The following is a 19,111-nucleotide window of genomic DNA, read 5'->3' as shown; positions in this document are numbered from 1 at the left end:
TTTAGGTAATAAACATTATATTCTTTTTAAAAAATCATTTTTTATTACTCAACAACTTCATAAAACAAAGAATCGTGTCATCATCCAATGTTAGTGCGAAATAGTATTTTGAAAAGCTGGTGTCTTCAAAAGCTGATATCTTTAAAAGACTTGAAAAAGTTTGAGGATATTTTTGAGAATCTAAAACAAATCCATTTTAAGGAAGAATTATTATGTTGTATTCCCTTTTCATATTTTTTCAGTATACTTACCACATCAAAAATTAAGAAAAATTTACTAACTTTTTTATTCTTGGAAAAGTAATTTTCTAGAGTTACACTAAAGTAAATTTATTTCTTTTCCTTCCTTTTTCTTCTCAAACAGGGTAGAGTGGGCTTTTTTCAGTGAGTGAAGAACTTCCATTTCTCACAAACAAGACTTACTTCTTCTTGCAGCCCAGGAATAAGTTTTATAACATTGGCAATTGGACTGCAAATTTAGGATTGATAAATTTAGAAAATTCCAAAGTGTGGCAATTTCAAGAAGTAAAGTTGGATTGCTTTATATGCTAGCTTCACTTTTACCAAACCTACACATAAGTTATAAACAATTATTCTCACTTCTGGTTCTACTTTGTTCTTCAAGATGACAGAACACAGCAGAACAACTATAGTTTCAGGATAGTAGATATCTTCATCTTACTTAAATTTCTTCCTTAAGATTCCAGTCCCAAACTTTCAAATATGCCCATGGAAAAAATTGATTTTAATTTCTTTTTAAAGTTTTCTATCCCTGTAGGAAAAATTTGATTTTTAAAAAGAATCTTGATGTTGCTATTTACCCATTCTGTGTATTTGCCTAATATCTAGCTGAGCAAATTAGGTAAATAATTTTTAATCACTGCTCCATTGAATGAATTCTCTAACTTTATTCTTTTCCTCAAAATTCCATATATTTCTCAATCTGTAACTTTGCTCTTAATCAAAAGAGCAGTGTAGCACTGAAATTAAAAGTGCTCTTGAACTTAGGTCTTTCTAGGTCTGTGATCTTGAGCAATGTACTTAACCTGTCTATGACCCTAAATCTTTAACTGCATGATGGTACCTACTTATCACCTTGAGTAGCGCCATGTTGAGAGAAAAACAATGTCTCACTTTACATATTAACTCACTTCATCTTCACAAGTTTCTCTTGAAAGCAGTTGTAAATAACTACAGAGAACAGCCTTGAGAGCCTTCTTGAACAGTATATGTTTACTGTTCAATGAAACATATGAAACGAAAAAACGTAGAATCCTACTAGTAAAATTCTTTCTCCTTTTTTCCATTAGCTGTCAAGCTTCCATGCACATCGCCTGTTTGCCCAGAGAAGACTGACATTCAAAAGGTTTTAGGGGGAAAAGGTTGTATAGGTTGTCCTTCTTGCCAACAACTTAGTTGAAGCCTTTTATTATCTCACACTTGAATCCTCTGTGTTCACTCCCAGCTTGCAGAACTCTGCAGGGTAATCTTCCCGATGCCCACCATCATCTTTCTTCCCCCCTGGCTCTGGTGTTTCACTGCAGCACAATAAAGTCCAAAGTCTTCCCTGGGACTTTCTAATCATCCCACAATGTAGTGCCCCCTCAGCAAGCATGTGGATTCTTACTTCTGTCCAAACTCCTAGTTTCTCAGATCACTTATTCTATTCTTTCTGTCTGGCCAAACTTCACCTTTCCATCCTGCAAGGTGTAACTCACATCCCAAAGAAGCCCTTTACCAACCTACCCTATATTTATATTTATATTTATCCCCAAGTCAAACTACAAAATAGAGACCAGAAAGAAAGCAAGCCCAGGAAATGGACATAATTTCACTGGTAACACTAAAATGCAAAGCTATAATGTAACAATGGAAGCATATATATTTTTCTAAAAGAATTTTGTTAGAATTTGTTAGGAGAAGAAGTGAAAGAATGTGGTCTGCTAGGAAAGCACTTTCCCCCGTGAAACAACACAGTGTTTTGAAAGGAGAACAGCTTTGGAGTCAGCAGAGGGGCTTTAGACTTTCTGCTCTGTGAACCTGACCTAGTGTCATAAATGATCTGACTCTCACTTTTTCCATATGTAAAAGAGGCAATGCCTCTCAGCTCCAGGATGTGAAGAATAAATGGAAAAATGTAAGTACTTTGCCTGCCACACTGTGGATGCTCAAACCCTGTTAGGTCCTTTCCTTTCCCTTCTCCTTCTACTTAGAGAGCCATGAACATAGCAGAGGCATAGTAAAGAGCATTCAGGTAAGGGCAGGAGAGAGAAACAACAGTGGCATGATCACCTCTTATGCGTGAGTTCCCCTTACTTGACGAATAATCACGTTATAATCCGATTAAACACTTGAGAGTGACTCAGAGGTGAATTATTGCCACGAAAAGGATTTTAGTTATTCAGACATTGGTTTGAAGTCTGGGCCAAATTTTTGCCTACCTGACAGATAGTTTTCTTTAAATAATACTAAGGAAGGCAATGAAAAGACTGGTCAACTATGACCCTAATTCCAATCAGTGTTGTAAAAATGTTTACTGAAGCTGGGATGATCAGCAAACTTGGGGAAAAGTGGTGAGTTATCTACTAGTTAGTCAAGGATCACTACAGATGAAAATACCAGCACTCAGTAGATATATTTCATGTACAAACCTAGATACTTAGATGAAAAAAATTCCAGACCCATCTAGATACAGTCTCATCACCATATAGAAAACAGACAATATGAATAAGGAAGATAGAGGAAAGGTATCTAAAGAGAACAATTGCTCATGCAAGGAGGAAGCAGAGTCTCTCAACTCTAACTTCACTGAGACGTGATGGAAGTTTCTAGCCCAGAATAAATTGGTCAAGCACAATATATGATGGACAACCAAAAAGGAGATTTATAAAGTGATTTACTTGGAGCAATAAGAAAAAATGACGAAAACCAGAGAAAAGGTGAGTCCTCTGATGGGAGCAGATGGTCTTAGGTAATCCTGTTTCACACACAGTCTTTCCCATCTCAGTTGATGGCAACTCCATCTCTCAGGCAGCAGGACCACCCTAGACTCCTCATTATCCCTTATACCACACACCCAATGTGTCAAGAAAATCTACTAGCCCTATTACCAAAACAATCCAGAATCCATCCACATCTCACTACCTCCACCACCAACCCTCCATCTGAACTACCAACAGCATACGCCCTCTTCGTCCCCTTCCTCTTCCCCTATCCTTTGCCAGTCTTCCTTCTTCATATTTTTAAAGCATTGCTATCTGCCAGGCACAGAGCTCAATGCTTGATATGTATTACTCTATTTAATCCTAGCAACAACTTTACAAAGGCAACATCACTGTAACCAGTTTACACATGAGGAAAATAAGGCTGATAAAAGTAAGTAACTAGTCCAAAATCAAAGAGGCAAAGAAGTAACAGAGCCAAGATTTGACTGAAGAACATCTGCTTTACTGAATGCCTTTCTGTCATCCACCTCTTCTCTGTGCTTGCAGGAATTGGTGCCGGCTACTCTTTTTGTGTCGCTGCAATTATTGCACTGAAGGGTCAATGTCGGTGTATTTGACTGTCATCCCCACTAGACAATTGGAATCCAGCGAAATAGCTAATATTAATAACAGGTACCATTTATTGAACATCTTCCATGCATTATATTTATTCAGCAAGTACTTAATGAGTGTCAGCTATGTACCAGCCGCTGTTCTAGGTACTGGGAATGCATTGATGAACAAAACAGAGGTAGACTTTATCTGTAAGGAGTTTACATTTTGGTAGAGAAAGAGATCGTGAAATTTACCAATTTATCTACGTTACATCAAGTGGCCATAAGGACTTGGACACAGGCAGGTTGGTCGATGTGGCGATGGGGTGTATGGAAGTCTCTTCTGAGTCCTTCTAATTTTTTACTGAAATAGGAAGCAAAGTTATCAGCTAAGCATGAATAGGAGGAGGAAGCGTGGGAAGTTTGAGGACAGGGAACGTGAGAAACAGTCAGCTAGGGGAGCACGAGATAGAGTTAACTATAGACTAACGGATGTGCAATAAAATCACTCATCATGGTATGTTTTCCTCCAGCCATGTTCAGCTGCTCTGGGTCAAGTGCAGATTTAATTAAGTATACAATGTCAAGTTCTTTCTAGGTATCATCTCATTTAAATTTCCCAACAACCCTGCAGGTTGTTTAACTCTGTATTTTCCAGATGAAGAAATTGAACTGAGAGAATGCATCAGTTTCTGAAGATCACGTAGATGGAAGTATCAGAATTCAGATTTGAATCCACATCTGTCACCTTCAAACCTTGAGTGATGAATTTTGACACAAAGTCCCTATCAAATTGGACCCGCATCCTCAACTCTGTATGTGCTTAGTATGTTCTCAGTGAACTAGCTTCAGAAACCTGGCTGAGGAGGAATTCGTACACATTCTGGTTGACCGAAAAGTTAGTATGCGTCAACAGACTTGAGACTGCCAAAAAAAGTTAATTAGATTTAGGCGGCCTGAATAAAAATGTAGTAGCGAGCCCACCGTGCCGGCACGCCTGTAGTATTATGTCTGATCTGAGATGCCCAGGCTGCTGTGGGACATCAGCAAACTTGAAAGCATCACCCAGAGGAGAGCAGAGAGAGTAGTGCAGGGTTTGGGAGCCATAAAACATGAAAAATATGGGAGAGAAAGAGACTATTTAGCCTTGGAAAGAAAAATTCAGCTCAGGGCCTGTCTTTATACACATCTCCAAGACTGCCATATTCTGCGTGATTCTGGAGCACAGAATTAGTGCCTAAAAGAAGGTGACAGACGTAGATGTGCCTCTGCATAAGGAAGAAGATAGTGTTGATTGGAGCCGTCTGGAACCAGGATAGGCTGCACCATAGAGAGATGTGTGCTCTGGAATTAAAAGCCATCAAGAGGGTGTTCTATAACCTTTTGAGAGATGTCAGAGGGGATAGTCACAACAAGGACAGAGGGTAAAACTGAATTTTCTGTTAGTCCTGCCGATTCCAATGAAGTCTGAGATAATAATCTCCCTTATCAACATCCTTTGGTACTTGTTATCCTTTGACAAATTTTTTTCAGAATATCCAGAATCTAGCTCTTCGTGTGGGTATCCCAGCCCTGACATGTATTAGCTGTGTGACGTTGCCTAACTTAGGTATGATCCTGATGCCTGTCTAATCTATAAAGGGGGAATAATATAGAACCTCTATTATGGGGTTGTTGTCAGGATTACAGGCATCACTCCATGTAAAGTGCTCAGAAGGGTGCCTGGAATTATAAATGCCCAATAAGTGTTCACTCTCATTTTTTAAGTGTTTTTCACACACTCCCCTTTAGTGCTGCTTCATTATTTCATGAGTTCTTGTTTTTTCCAACTAAATCGTCACTCTTGTCATATATCTATTATATATATGGGGCTGAGCATATATATATTACCGGGTACTTAATAGTTCAAAACAAAAATGTGTTTCTCTTCTTTCAAGCAATGTAAACTTGTTTAGAAGCATCTTTTGTACATTCTCAGGGAGACTTTTCAAATTTGGTGGGATTATCACCTAGAGGAGAGGTTTTATGGATTTCTCCATCTTTTAAAATACTAAAGTGTGCTCAAACACTACTTTTTCAGGGGTTGCTTCTTGTTTCCAGTCATCATTAGGAAATAAACAAAGATTTGTTTAGGATACAGAACATAGCAGTTTTCTGAAAATCTACTGGGTGCAAGCCCTGGGCTATATACCAGGGGGAGGAAGAGTAAGCGGGCAACAGTGGTGAGGAAATAAAGATAAGCAACAGGATCTCTATAGTTTGCAAGGACCGTACAGTCCAATGGCAGAGGGAAAAAGATAAGGACCTGCCTGACCCACACTTGCTTACTTTTTCCCTTCATCTGCGACATCCACCTCTTTGTCTCATGGGTCCTAGCTTCAGTGACTTTGAGTTCCTCCAACAAGCTAAGAGATCACCCCTCTTCCTACTCTTTCCTTTTTAGACACTTTCCCTGCCCTTTGCGAGACTGGTTTCTCTCACCTCTCAGGATGTGGCTTAAAAAGCTTCTTTTCAGTTACACCTTTCTCATCCGCCATGTCTAAGCAAATAAGTTCTCCATCCCACTCCCAATGATTATTTGTCAATATACCCCATTCGTTACGCCCACAGCACTTACTACAACGTTTATTTTTATGTATTTATTTGTTTGCTTGGTTGTGTATTCACTTTTTCCATCCCAAAGGCAACAATCACATCTATCTTTATTTTATTTTATTTTATTCTTGCGGTACGCGGGCCTCTCACTGTTGTGGCCTCTCCCGCTGCGGAGCACAGGCTCTGGACGCGCAAACTCAGCGGCCATGGCTCACGGGCCCAGCCGCTCCGTGGCATGTGGGATCTTCCCGGACTGGGGCACGAACCCGTGTCCCCTGCATCGGCAGGCGGACTCTCAACCACTGCGCCACCAGGGAAGCCCCACATCTATTTTTATTCACCAATGCAACCTCTTTCGCACAGCCAGACTTTCAGCAAATACGTGTGGAGCAAGTGAAAGATCCTTTCGGCCTAAGGTGGTGAGCACAGGGGCTGAGGTGTGTACTGGTGCTGGGGAATCACAGAAGATCGCCATCTAACCCAGTCTTGGAGATCCTGAAGGTGGGCATTGCAGAGGCTGTCACTGCCCCATCAGACCTCCTCAGCACTCTTCCCATACTTGCCAACAGCTTGCTATTGCGAGATTGCCAAGCTCCTGGAGGGTTCTCTCTGCCTGAGGGAGCATGCTTGACCAACACACAGGGAAGGCCAGAAAGACCAAGGAGTGAACGCCCAGAAGCAGCTCTCAACCAATAAGGGGTAGGTGTGGGTGGCCTCTGCATCTCAGCTTCCTTGCCCCTGGGTGGCACAACTCTGTATTCTGAGTATAGTCTACAGTGTTGCCGTGAGGTCCAGCAGTGCTGAGCCCCAGCTGCAAAAGAAGTAACCCGTTCATTAAAACACCTTCCAGAGGCCCCCTTCCCTTTCTCACTTCCCCACCTCCTATTGGTGCCTCCAGGGAGACCTCCTTAGTAAATTGCTTGCATTCAAATCCTCATCTCAAGGTCAGCTTCTGGAAGATCTCAATCTAAAAAAGGACAAGTGACCAGAATCTTGAAAGGCATGTCGAGTTCACTAGGCAAGAGGTAAAAGAATTTCCAAAGAGGGCAGCATTTCCTTAGTGCAGAGAAGAGAATCAAAGTCCCAAAATCTGGGGGTCAGATTTTGATTATGGCTGGGCCCCTGCAAGATATTTATAGGAAAAGACAGTAAGCAATCAGCTGATCATCAGCACATGAGATGAGCTGTTTCAGAGCCAACAGCACAGTTCCGTGCAGGTAGACAGAAGGTCCTAAACTCTTGAAATAACACATTGCAACCCTGCACGCCGTACTCATGAATCTTTAACTGAAGAGCTTCTTTGTGTCTTTTCCTTTTTTGAAATACAACTCAGGATCCAGGAATGTGAGGCTTAATCCTGAAAAGGAAGCCTTGTACAAATGGTGTCTTGGAAGCCAGCATGTAGCCTGTTCATAAATTTTATGATGTGTGAAGCACATGTTCAAGGAAGCATTTATTAGTAAGTCCGTAAGTTAAATTAGAAAGGGTGGTTCATGCCTTAACTATTCCGTCATTTTCCACACTGTTTATGTTTCCAGACCCAAGTGTGAAATTTAAATTTTCTTTTAATGTATTCACCTAAAAAATGATTTACTCTAGGCCAGCATGTTTTCTTACGGTCCCCAGTAGTGGTGTTTTGCAGTTGGGGGGAGACAGGGAAAATGCTTCTAAATAACTTTTTCAATGTCAAAGTTTCTGCACAGAAATCATAGAATGATCTTACTGGTGGATTTATTAAGAAGATGTAGTTTATTTCTCCCGGAAGATTGGAGTATTTTATATCGGGGATGTTTTGATGAATTTGGAAACTGGCTAGTCATAGTGCTGTCTCTGAAAGTCACAACTGGCATAACTGAGTCTGTGAGTGGCTCGTATTAGGAAACAGATCCTGTGATGGGTTGCGGCCCTTGGTCACTGACTTTTTCAAAGCTCCTGCCAAGGCACACCAAAATAGGAGCTATAGTTGGAAAACTGTAAACTCTGTAGAACTTAAAAGGTATTGTGACCAACCCCTGATTGTAAAATCCTATGAACTTGAAATTATGTATAGGACAGACTATGCTACGTATGATATGAACAGCCTCATACTGAGTTTCATACTGAGTCTTGGCGTGAATATGGTTAATTTTACACATGTAAAGAGTAACAAATTTATTCAAAGAATCTAACTCATTTTGTCATTTTAAAACAAAGAATATCTTGTGTGTATGTGCGTGTGTGTTTGAGAGCATGTGTTTGTGTGTGCGTGTGTGTTATTCTCTAATGGGCAAATGACTCATGTAGAAACAAAAGTTCATTAAAATATGCTATAATTATATATAGATGTATATAGTGTGTGCCCTTAGCAGAGCCTTCTTGAATCCACAAAATGCTCAAAATACAAAAGTTTTGAAAATATTTACATCTTGTGAAAGTGTTTTTTCCATCTCTATTTATTACATTTCCCTGCTACACAGTCACCAAAACTCTCTGGAAAGTGATAAAGGCCTTAAGTAAAACCAGACTGGCATGGATCACTGACATATACTGGCATAAATTTAAAAAACGAAGCTAGCTGATTTTTAAGCCTTGGTTCATTTCACAAAAGCAATGAATAGCAATGCTGTCAAAGAGCTGTGCCTAGTCATAAAGCCTTTTCTGCATTTAAAATCCTGACTGGGAGCCAAGGTTTATCTTTAAACACTCATGCTTGAACATGTCCAGACAGAGTGTTCCTAATTGTAACTTGCCCTGCTTTCTTTTTCATCTAGAAAGTAGATTTCCTTTGTAAGGGATAGAATAAGCCGTGGACATTCAGACATAGGACTTAAGAATACATGTAACAACAGTATTTCAAGGCATTAAATGTTTATTTTCTGTGTAGTTGTTGAAATTACAGACTTTGGAATTAGTCACCTGAATTGGCCTAACTAGCTCTGCAAATCATTAGCTGAAAGACTTGGATCTCTGTTCCCTTCTCTGTAACATGGGAATACTGAAAGCATCTATCGCATATATTTATTATGGACATTAAAAGAAATAAGGTATGGAGAGCACCTAGCACTGTACCTGACACCTAGAAAGTATTCAGCAAATATTAACTATTATATTATTATTATTAGTCTACTATGTGCCAGGCACTGTACCAAGCTCCTTGCATAATCTCATTGCATGGTCAACATATGACCTGCAAGGTAAATATAAGTACGGTTATTTTATAACCGTACTTATCTGGAGGATCAGAGAAAAAATAAGGAAACAAACTGGTAAGAAGCAAGACAATGACTCAAACCCAGGCCTCTTTAGCTCCATGTTCTTTATTCTGTTCATGTCCTGTTTCATACAGTACCAGTGATATGCGGCTACTTAAGTTTAAATTTAAATCAGTTTGAATTAAATGAAGGAAAAAATTTAGTTCCTTCGTTCCACTAGCCATATGCCAAGTCTCGATAGGCACATGTTATTAGTAGCTATGATACTGGATGGTACAGAGAGAGAATATTTCCTTCATTTGTTCTATTTGACAATATTGCAGTCTAGACCATACTATCTCTCCAGGCTGGTTTGCTCTCAATAGGACAACAAATTTTTTCTTTTAAATATTATAACAAAGGCTCATCAATTAATGACTTAACCCTTTGTAATAAAGACAACACATTGCTATAGATGGCCATGTAGATCGTAGCTAATCCATCTAACAGTCTACACAGGAATGAAAAATTTGCCCTTGGCCAGATCATCACAGTGCCCAAGAACTAGGAGAATCCTCCGCTGTAGTCTAGATGATCTTTTTATTCAATAATAAGAACCCATGGTGATGGGAAATCCTAAAGCCAATGTGAAAATGCAAGATGAGTCTCCACCTCTCATCTACCTCTAATATGCTATGGACCTATAACTTTCATTTGGGGCTCAACAAGCTTAAAGCTGTTTTCAATATTTTTTAAGTTTCTGGGTGTAGTCTACTTAGGTGTAAGCTTTGGAAAGAGGAGATAGTGATTTATTATGTCGTTAACAATGATATTTTGCCCAGGAAATTTTTCTCTTAACTGGAAGCCAAATGACTTTTCTAGCGTGGTAGCCAATAAGTAATATTGATGATATTTATCACCTTCTTTTCACAGACCTTTTTGATTAGTACCAGATATTACAATCTGGAGACTGTAAGTGCGAAGGGCAAATGGGAGTGGCAAAGCAAACAACCGTATAATCCAATATTCAAAACAAAGTCAAATAGATTGCTTCTTTGAACAAAAGCTCTTTCATATAAAGCCAACTCTTGTTAGAGAGCAGAGTGGTGCAGCAGAACCGCGCTGGGCCCATAAAACCAACTTTGATTTCAGAAGAAATAGTTGAGGCATGAGGGACAGACCTGAGGAACTTCATGCATATAAAAGAGCAGCTGGCATCGTAGAAGGAGCATTAGGTAAGGGATCAGAAGATCTGATATCTCCATGGTATCCTGAACGTACTTCAACTATAGCATCTACCATATTATGTTTTAATTGTCAGTTTCCGTGTCCAAGTCTCCCATAGACTATGAGTTCCTGAAAACCTACTGCCTATCACTGTGTCTCACGACATGGTAAAATATGTATTTTACACCATCCACCCTCCAAAAAAAATTATGATTATATCCCAAACCCTTCACACCCCATTGTTATCGCTTTAGCCAACTTGCTCTGGCCCATGTGCTGAGCTGCTTCTCTTTGCCAAGCTGACTTGGTTTAATAGTAAATTCTAAGGTCTTTCTCTAAAAGCACTTGATAAGAAACACTGAAAAAAAAAAAGGAACAGGAACGGCTATAGTTCTTTCAGTTACGGTTAGTCCCACAAAGAGAAGAGTTAAAACAAAAATTAGGAACCAGTGGCTGAATATAAACTTGACTTCCTGAGAAGATACAGTAAGTCACCTGGAATGTATTCAATACTGAAGAATATTAACATTGTCCAAAATAATGAATGCAACCCCTAGGGAGGACTCATTTAGAGTTTGCAATTTAGGCCCTGAAAATTCTGCCTCATTATGCATTATGCAATATTATGCAAACTTTGGCAATATATGTGTTTATAATCTGATTAGTTCTCCCCCCATCTCCCCGCCCCGACACACACCTGCTCATCTCTGTGAATGTCCTCATGCAACTCGCTGATGGGAGATCAGGAAGTGGCTTCCTGCACCTGTAAGTATCTTTGCTACTACTAAACCAACATCTGACTCCTGAGAAATCCTTGGTTCTGCAGAAACAGCCATGCTGACATCAAAAAAGAAATGATTCCCAATCTACAACTACTACAACGGAACACTGACCCAATCTTTTGTCTTAAACTGGAGGCTCTGGGGTTGTTTTCTGTAACATGACATATATTTCCCAGTTAGAAAAGGGAGGCATTGCACAGGATGATTTTGAGATCATAAGACCTCATTCTGTCACTTGTTAGGAAGGCTTGCCTTCCTAAGGTAAATTCTTTCCCCCAAAATGAAGAAATCAAGTGGATTAGCTAGAGTGGTCTTTGCTGAATGCAATCGTTAATATCTGAGTTATTTTCCTTGGCAAAACTATGTTTCCTCTATGTTCTACTTCCTTTGAGAGAGCCTGGTTTGTAAGCAAATTATTTTCTACATTTGTTTTCCTTTCTGTTTTTTCAAGTAAACATTTTTATGAGCCATAAATCATGAGGAATCAGAAAACAAAGAAAGGCATTTGACTTTATCTCATGTGGCATTGTCACCAAAGCGTTTGTGCGTGCCATGAGCACAACTGTCATCTTTTCCTCCCCATGGACAGCTTTTGCTGACTCCTGTGAACAAGCTGACCCTAGAGCAAGCTTCTTATCAGGTAAAACAAGAGGAAGAAGGAGCAATTCCTACCATGGCAAACACTTCTCACCCCGACCCCCAGGGATAGGCATACGCTGTTGTAGCACATGATTCTGATTTTATCTCTATTTGGAATTGAACAATATAACTTAGCTGTTAAAATACACACTATTTCAAGGCTATTTCTAAGCAATGTCCAGGCAAAGAAGCCCTAAGGACCTATGTATCAAGAGCCATCACAAGCTAAACAACATTCTCTTGACAAATGTGCTATAGTGAATACCTGTCATGGGTCTTCCACAGCTGTAGGCAGAAAGCATAGAGTAGACTGGCTTGGGTCCAGGGAAGAAGAGCTGGTAACTTAGGCATTTCTAATATGACTGAAATTTAATCAATTCCATGATAGAACAAAGGTCAGCTTCCATGAACTAGTCCCTTCTCTGAGGTTCTCATTGTATGTTAAAAACAGTGCAATCCCATCTGGTTTCTTCTTTTTCTTAATTCACAGAATGTCAGTACTGGGGCTCAGAGTTCCAGCTACCTACTCTGGATTTTGAAGATGTTTTAAAAGATGATGAGCATGCATACAGGTGGCTCTCCAGGCTCAAGAAAGTCGGCATAGTGCGACTCACAGGAGCATCTGACAAACGAGGAGAAGTTTTAAAACTTGGGAAAAGGATTGGTTTCCTTTATCTCACATTTTATGGGTAAGTCACCCAATAGCTGGTGTTCTGCCATCATATATAGGGTTTGATATACTTTCCAGACAGGGACTCTTTTGATTGATGATATAGAAATTTCCACAATGTCTTGACAGGAAGTCAGATGAGAATCTAAAAGTGGAATTTCTCTGAGAATGACTGGAATGACGTCAGACGCCAAAGACAGGATAGTTAAAGGTTGAGGATTAGTTTGCTAGGGCCGCACAACAGAATACCGTAGACTGGGTGGCTTAAACAATACAAGTTTATTTCCTCACAGTTCTGAAGGCCAGAAGTCCAAGATCAAGGTGCTGGCAGGGTTGGTTCTTGGGGAGCGCTCTCTTCCTGACTTGCAGTTGGCCACTTTCTCACTGTATCTTCACATGGCCTTTCCTCAGGGTACCAGCACTCCTGGTATCTCTTCCTCTTCTTATAAGGACACCAGTCCTACTGGATTAGGGCCCTGCCCTTAAGATTTCATGTAATCGGGAACTCCCTGGCAGTCCAGTGGTTAGGACTCCACGCTCTCACTGGAGAGGGCCTGGGTTCAATCCCTGGTCAAAAAAAAAAAAAAAAAGGATGTCATTTAACCCTAATCACCTCCTTAAAGACCCTTTCTCCGAATGTAGTCACATTGAAGGTTAGTGTTTCATCATATGAATTTGGGGAGGACACAATTCAGTCCATACCAAGTGGGATAGAAGACTGTTTCTCTAAGGCTTTTTAAAAATATTCAGCTTTACAAATGTGAACGTTCATTAAAGTTTTACCTCCCAAGAGTTGGCACAAAATTAGGTTGGGCCCTGGGGAAATGAAACCAGCCACCAGATGTTTTAAATAAAGCTAACATGCAGAAAATTAAGTCTACGCACTTTAACAAGTAACAGGAAATACAACTGATTTTAACTTTGGAACAAGAGGCTGTTTGCATAAGAATTGCCTGGGAGGTAACATTAATTACGGATAAAGAAAACACTAGCAACAGGAAACACTACCTGGAAGTGGGGGTATGACTGTATTTCTAATCTTTAGGGTGAGCCTGTCATTTGCGATGGAGACACTTATTCTTGGGCTCAGAGTAGAGGGCACTAAAAGTGAAAAGGACCTGCAAAATGCAAAGTTTGCAAACTGGTAGCACACGGGCAGTATTCAGATGTGTTTTGTTTGGCTCACATGATATTGAAAAAAAATGGGATCAACACTTAAAAACTGGAAGATTTTACATTAAATATGGAGCTGACTTTTCTTGAAAAATCAAATGTAGCAACAACTGAGCTTAAACCCCTGCTTGCCAGCAACCTGCTGGAGGTAAGAAAAGGCTGAGCCCTGAAGAGAGCATATTCTCACTCTCCAATTTCACGAATTCTGCCCCCAACTCCCACCTCAGACCTGCAAGAGCCCTGCTAGCCTTTGACTTTGCCCTTAGGTTTGCAAATCTAGAGCAAGACCTCGTCTGCAGGTAAACAGAAGGTCAAAAATATTCAGTCACTTGCCTTCAATGATTTGAGCATGTTTATTCATGGTAGAAGACTCTATCATGTTTAGGTTTGGATGACCCAGTCCCCACCCCCATCCCAAGAACAAACTTTTACCATTAGTGAGTTTGTGTCATACAAAATTTTTATCTCCCCTACATCTGTAAGAATTCAAGCTGCTTTAACAGATTACAGCAGCAACAACAGACAAAGGGAAGAGGAAGAGTCTTGAAATTATTAAGAGCCCCAACTGTATTATTTTCTCTCTATTTTTCACAACTTTCTGGAATAGATATTATCCCTGAGTTCACTAATGAGGAAGCTGAAGCCCAGAGAATTAAAGTATAAACCCAAGTTTCCACAGATAGTAAACAAGGAACCAGAGTTGGAATCTGTGTCTGTCCCATCCCTGGGCTTTCTAATCTACCTCACTATCAATCATAGTATGAAGGAAGCACATTGAAAAGATGCCTTAGGGCACTGGAGGTAAACAGAACACTTCAAGTATCTTCTAAGTTCTTTTTACTTCATTTTTATTTGCTGACAACAGACTTTTTGCACTGAGGCCAACACATTTCACAGTTTCATTACAGTGGCCAAATTTGGGGCTCTTTGTTATGGCTCCCTAACTTCCACCCCCATCCATCACATTAAGGGTCAGATTCTTAGTCCTGATTTATAACTTGTGTTTTATTTTGTTTTGTTGTTACAAATCCTAAAAAAGGCTTAATAATTTGGCCACTGATCTAATATTGTGAAATTTGTTGGAATGAATACTAAAGGTTTGTTGTCAAAACAAATCAGACTTCCTACTACTCTTCCATTCCCTTTGTCCCAGATCTTTGCATCTGACCACAGAGTTTACCTACACAATTTCATCTTCAGCAGTTGATCACATTTCTTCCCTAAATCTCTCAAACTATACCACACTCCAGAAAATGCCTTTCTTTCCACCTTACTGCTTCTTCCACCAATAATTGCCAAGATCTCTTTTTTTAATTTTTTTTTTTTTTTGGTAATTTCGAATTCCCTACCTCAAGAACTTAACGAAGAGAACAGTTTTGTTGTTGTTATTGTAGTAGCTTTGATTTTGTTTGTTTGCTTACTTGTTTGGGGGGATTTTGTCAACAGAATGAGAAAAGTGAATATTTTCCCCGAAGTTACTTGCCTTTTCTATACTGAAGTTAGGGTAACATGAGATTTAAAAAAAAGGGAGATATTTAGAACAATGTTTCTCAGCCTAGGCTGCACAGTGGAATAACCAATTTAAAAAATACTGACATCTGGGTCCCATCTCCAGAAATATTTTTTTTTAACAGGACTTGGATTTGGCCTGGGTATCAGGAATTTTAGAAACACTTCAGGAGATACTCATTTGCAGCAAAGGTCATAAGCCTCTGGTTGAGAGGAAGGGTAGTTCAAGAGAAGGCAGGTCACAGGAGGTGTGGAGCTTGGTTTCTTTACATCCTCTGAACTCTCACAATTATGTAGACTAAATGGCACTTGTCATGTTCTTCTTTGTACTGTGGTAATGCCTGGACGTGACTTTAGAACAGAATCAGTAGCTGCCTTAGACAGGGTCTCTCCCTTTCATATCTTTGTTTCTCCACCGGCCTTACTCTTTTTATTTATTTATTTATTTATTTATTTATTTATTTATTTATTTATTTATTTTTGGCTGTGTTGTATCTTCGTTTCTGTGCGAGGGCTTTCTCTAGTTGCGGCAAGTGGGGGCCACTCTTCATCGCGGTACGCGGGCCTCTCACTGTCGCGGCCTCTCTTGTTGTGGAGCACAGGCTCCAGACGTACAGGCTAAGTAGTTGTGGCTCACGGGCCCAGTTGCTCCACGGCATGTGGGATCTTCCCAGACCAGGGCTCTAATCCGTGTCCCTGCATTGGCAGGCAGATTCTCAACCACTGCGCCACCAGGGAAGCCCTGGCTTTACTCTTGTTTGAAAAATAACTGGTTGGTGATTGAGTGAACAGAAAGAATAAATGAAGGCAATAAATAATGAAGGCAATAATAATAATGCCAGAAATAGGAAAGAGACAGAGAAAGCAAAGCGGGGAATATTAAAGGTAAACTTTGCTTTCCGGGTAGATTTTTCAAGGAGCCTGGTTTCCGCTCTTGCTTAGCTGCCAAAAACAATAATAACTTGATGCTACTTCACATGTGCTTGCCTTGGGAAACTAACCTAGTACTTTTCCATTCAAATAGGGTTACTAGTTTAGAGAATTTAAACTGTGTGGGTCTAAAGTGAGAATTATAGTGTCTATTTTGGGGTTTTGGCTGTCATCTACATTGTTAGATTGTTGGTTGGATAAACAAAAACAGTAGATTCCAGAACTTTCTGTATTTTTAGCATAGGGTAGGCAAGGAATAAATATATAATGAATAAATTCACACCGAGTTTTTAAAAGACTATAAAGCAGCTGACGAATGCAATAATTATTAGAGCATTTCATGTTATAAAATTATGTCCACCTATGAAAATGGCAATAGCTTTGAGGATATATGTTTACATCATTTTCCACAGCTGTATTTTCTCAGATACTTGACATTTTTTGACAGTGCATCATCTAGGCAATATTTTTTCATGCAGCCATATGAAATGCTCAGTAACCTTACTGCCTTAATGATGAAATCTTTCCTGGGAGAAAAGAATAAGAGTTGGTAAAGAAACCCCCATTGTCAATTTTGTCAAATACATATACATGTGGAGCAGTATGTAAAAAGATGACCTTTTCAGGAGGATTTAAACCTTTGACTTGGAACAATGTAGTTTTTACAGAATGAGGCCAAAAGCCTCATCCCATGTCCCTGACTACACCCCACCCTCACAAAAGGAATGAAAATAGCTTTCTGGATCATTTCTTTCTTTATTGAACAAAATATCTGAATTTTATGACATAATTTAACCCAATGGGAAATAGTCATTGTAAACTACACTCCACTGCCATCTTCAATGACTGAATGCAAGTTAGAATAATGCATTCGACAATGCATCCCACAGAGTAAATCTTAAAGAAAGTACAGTCACTGTCAATGAAAGAGAATGTCCTGGTCAGTGGTATTGTCGTCTTACTCATCCATACAACAACAATTCCTTGAATACTTTACCACATGCAAGGCACCATGCCAGGCATTTTGTTCTGAACTAGATCTGGGTTTCTACTTTATGCAAAACTATCTTTGGTGATTGCTGTATATGGGTGAATATAAAGAGTTGAGTTGACTTCATCTAGATAATCTGGAACAATAAATATTCCATAAAACCAAGGAACAAAGTGTAAAGTACCCCTGGACTTTTGGCATTACAAATGAGGGAACAAGATAGTCAATACATGCCAACAGTAATTAAAAGGTAGCACATAGCTCAAGGGTGATACTCTCCCAGCCTGGTGAAAGCAAGGTGAAGATGGGGTGATATTCAGCTATCAATATGGCAGCTAGAGAGAATGAAGTCAGACTCCTCAAACTTACACAGGCTACCACTGTATAAATAGGTGTGACATTACTACATACACATTTAATTACGACTATATAATTCTATACTTCTCCTCCCCATCTCAAGCTAGCCCAACTTAGATGCAAACCATTTTTTTTTTTTTTTTTTTTTTTTTTGCGGTACGCGGGCCTCTCACCGTTGTGGCCTCTCCTGTTGTGGCCTCTCCCGTTGTGGAGCACAGGCTCCAGACGCGCAGGCTCAGCGGCCATGGCTCACGAGCCCAGCCACTCCGCGGCATGTGGGATCTTCCCGGACCGGGGCACGAACCCATGTCCCCTGCAGTGGCAGGCAGACTCTCAACCACTGCGCCACCAGGGAAGCCCTAGATGCAAACCATTTTATCTACCAAAGAGAGTTGGTGGGGAACAACTACAGCCATAGCTCCTTTCTCACGTTGCTCAGGTTGCTTTCCTCCCTTCCAACTTAACACCTTCTTTCTTGCATGTATCTCCCTCGCTTTTCCATCTCCTTTATCCTGTCTACAAACAACATGTTCCAAGTCCTCCTCTGATTTTGGCTGCTTTTTGGCCTTTCGTGCCCTAGTTGCTTGACCTATTAATCTTTCTCTTCCTGTGTTCCAACCACCATCCCTGCTACATCCTCCCTTGATCTGGTAGCCTCTGCAGTTTTAAGAGAGAGAACCCCTCTCCCAGCCTCAGCTCTGTGAGATCACTACCAGCGCCACATCCCCATGCCCAGGCATTACAAGAAAACAAAATAAGTACTTTACTACTCATCCTAGGAGCCAGTTTTGCATTCTGAACCGTCCATCCAGAAAGAGGGGTGGAAATTCCCTTCTCTCCCATATATTCCTAATATCTAGTTAGGCAATTTCTGTTTCTTGTGGGAGATTCCACTTTTAGGGATAATGCATGCAGTGTGAAAGAAAATAAACTACTGTGTTGTAAGATATCACTACTGTTAGTTTGCTGGGTTGTAGTAATATTTGCTAGTCATCATATTTTGAGACTGTAATTAAGACAACAATGAGAAGTTCACATGCTCTTCCCTAAAAAGGCAAAAGCATAACCTGAGAATTTCTTCTCTAATTAGTTGGACAACTAAATTAACTGGTGTGGTCAGGGTATTACTATTTATATATACTTGTGTGTGGTGTGTGTGTGTGTGTGTGACACAGAGATGGGGTGGGAGAGGAGGGTTCGACATCGTATTTTTTAGTGTTTACCATTAATATTGTGTATTAACTAGTTACCTTTCTTGTGACTACTAGCCAGGATAACCTTTGAAAATAAGGCATGTGTATCTCATTGCCATTGCCACCGTCATATTGAGCTCTTTGCAGGCAGAAACAATGGCCTGCTCAATACTACCTTGGTGTCTCACACACACTTATCTCTCAGGAAATGTTAATGAAAGGGAATGTATGCTATGATATTGAGAAATTCCATTTGATTAAGACATCAAAAATTCTTTCTTAGCAGTCGACATTTATCAGTCCTTAGAAAATTAACCTCATGAACAACTCATCAGAAA

At 39.9% G+C, this 19,111-nt stretch overlaps 1 protein-coding gene across 3 annotated transcripts in view; it reads left to right on the top strand.

The window, feature by feature from the left end:
• Positions 1-19,111, top strand: part of BBOX1 (gamma-butyrobetaine hydroxylase 1) — a 77,361-nt gene that overhangs the window by 13,563 nt on the left and 44,687 nt on the right. For all 3 annotated transcript variants that reach the window (XM_067749576.1, XM_067749575.1, XM_067749574.1), the window contains one exon: positions 12,441-12,639. In XM_067749576.1, coding sequence (XP_067605677.1) covers positions 12,441-12,639 — 199 coding nt within the window. The remainder of the gene's footprint in view (positions 1-12,440; positions 12,640-19,111) is intronic.

This window comes from Pseudorca crassidens, chromosome 9 (genome assembly GCF_039906515.1).
Source record: "Pseudorca crassidens isolate mPseCra1 chromosome 9, mPseCra1.hap1, whole genome shotgun sequence".
NCBI classification, from domain to species: domain Eukaryota; kingdom Metazoa; phylum Chordata; class Mammalia; order Artiodactyla; family Delphinidae; genus Pseudorca; species Pseudorca crassidens.
This window is presented reverse-complemented; position numbering and strand designations above follow the sequence as displayed.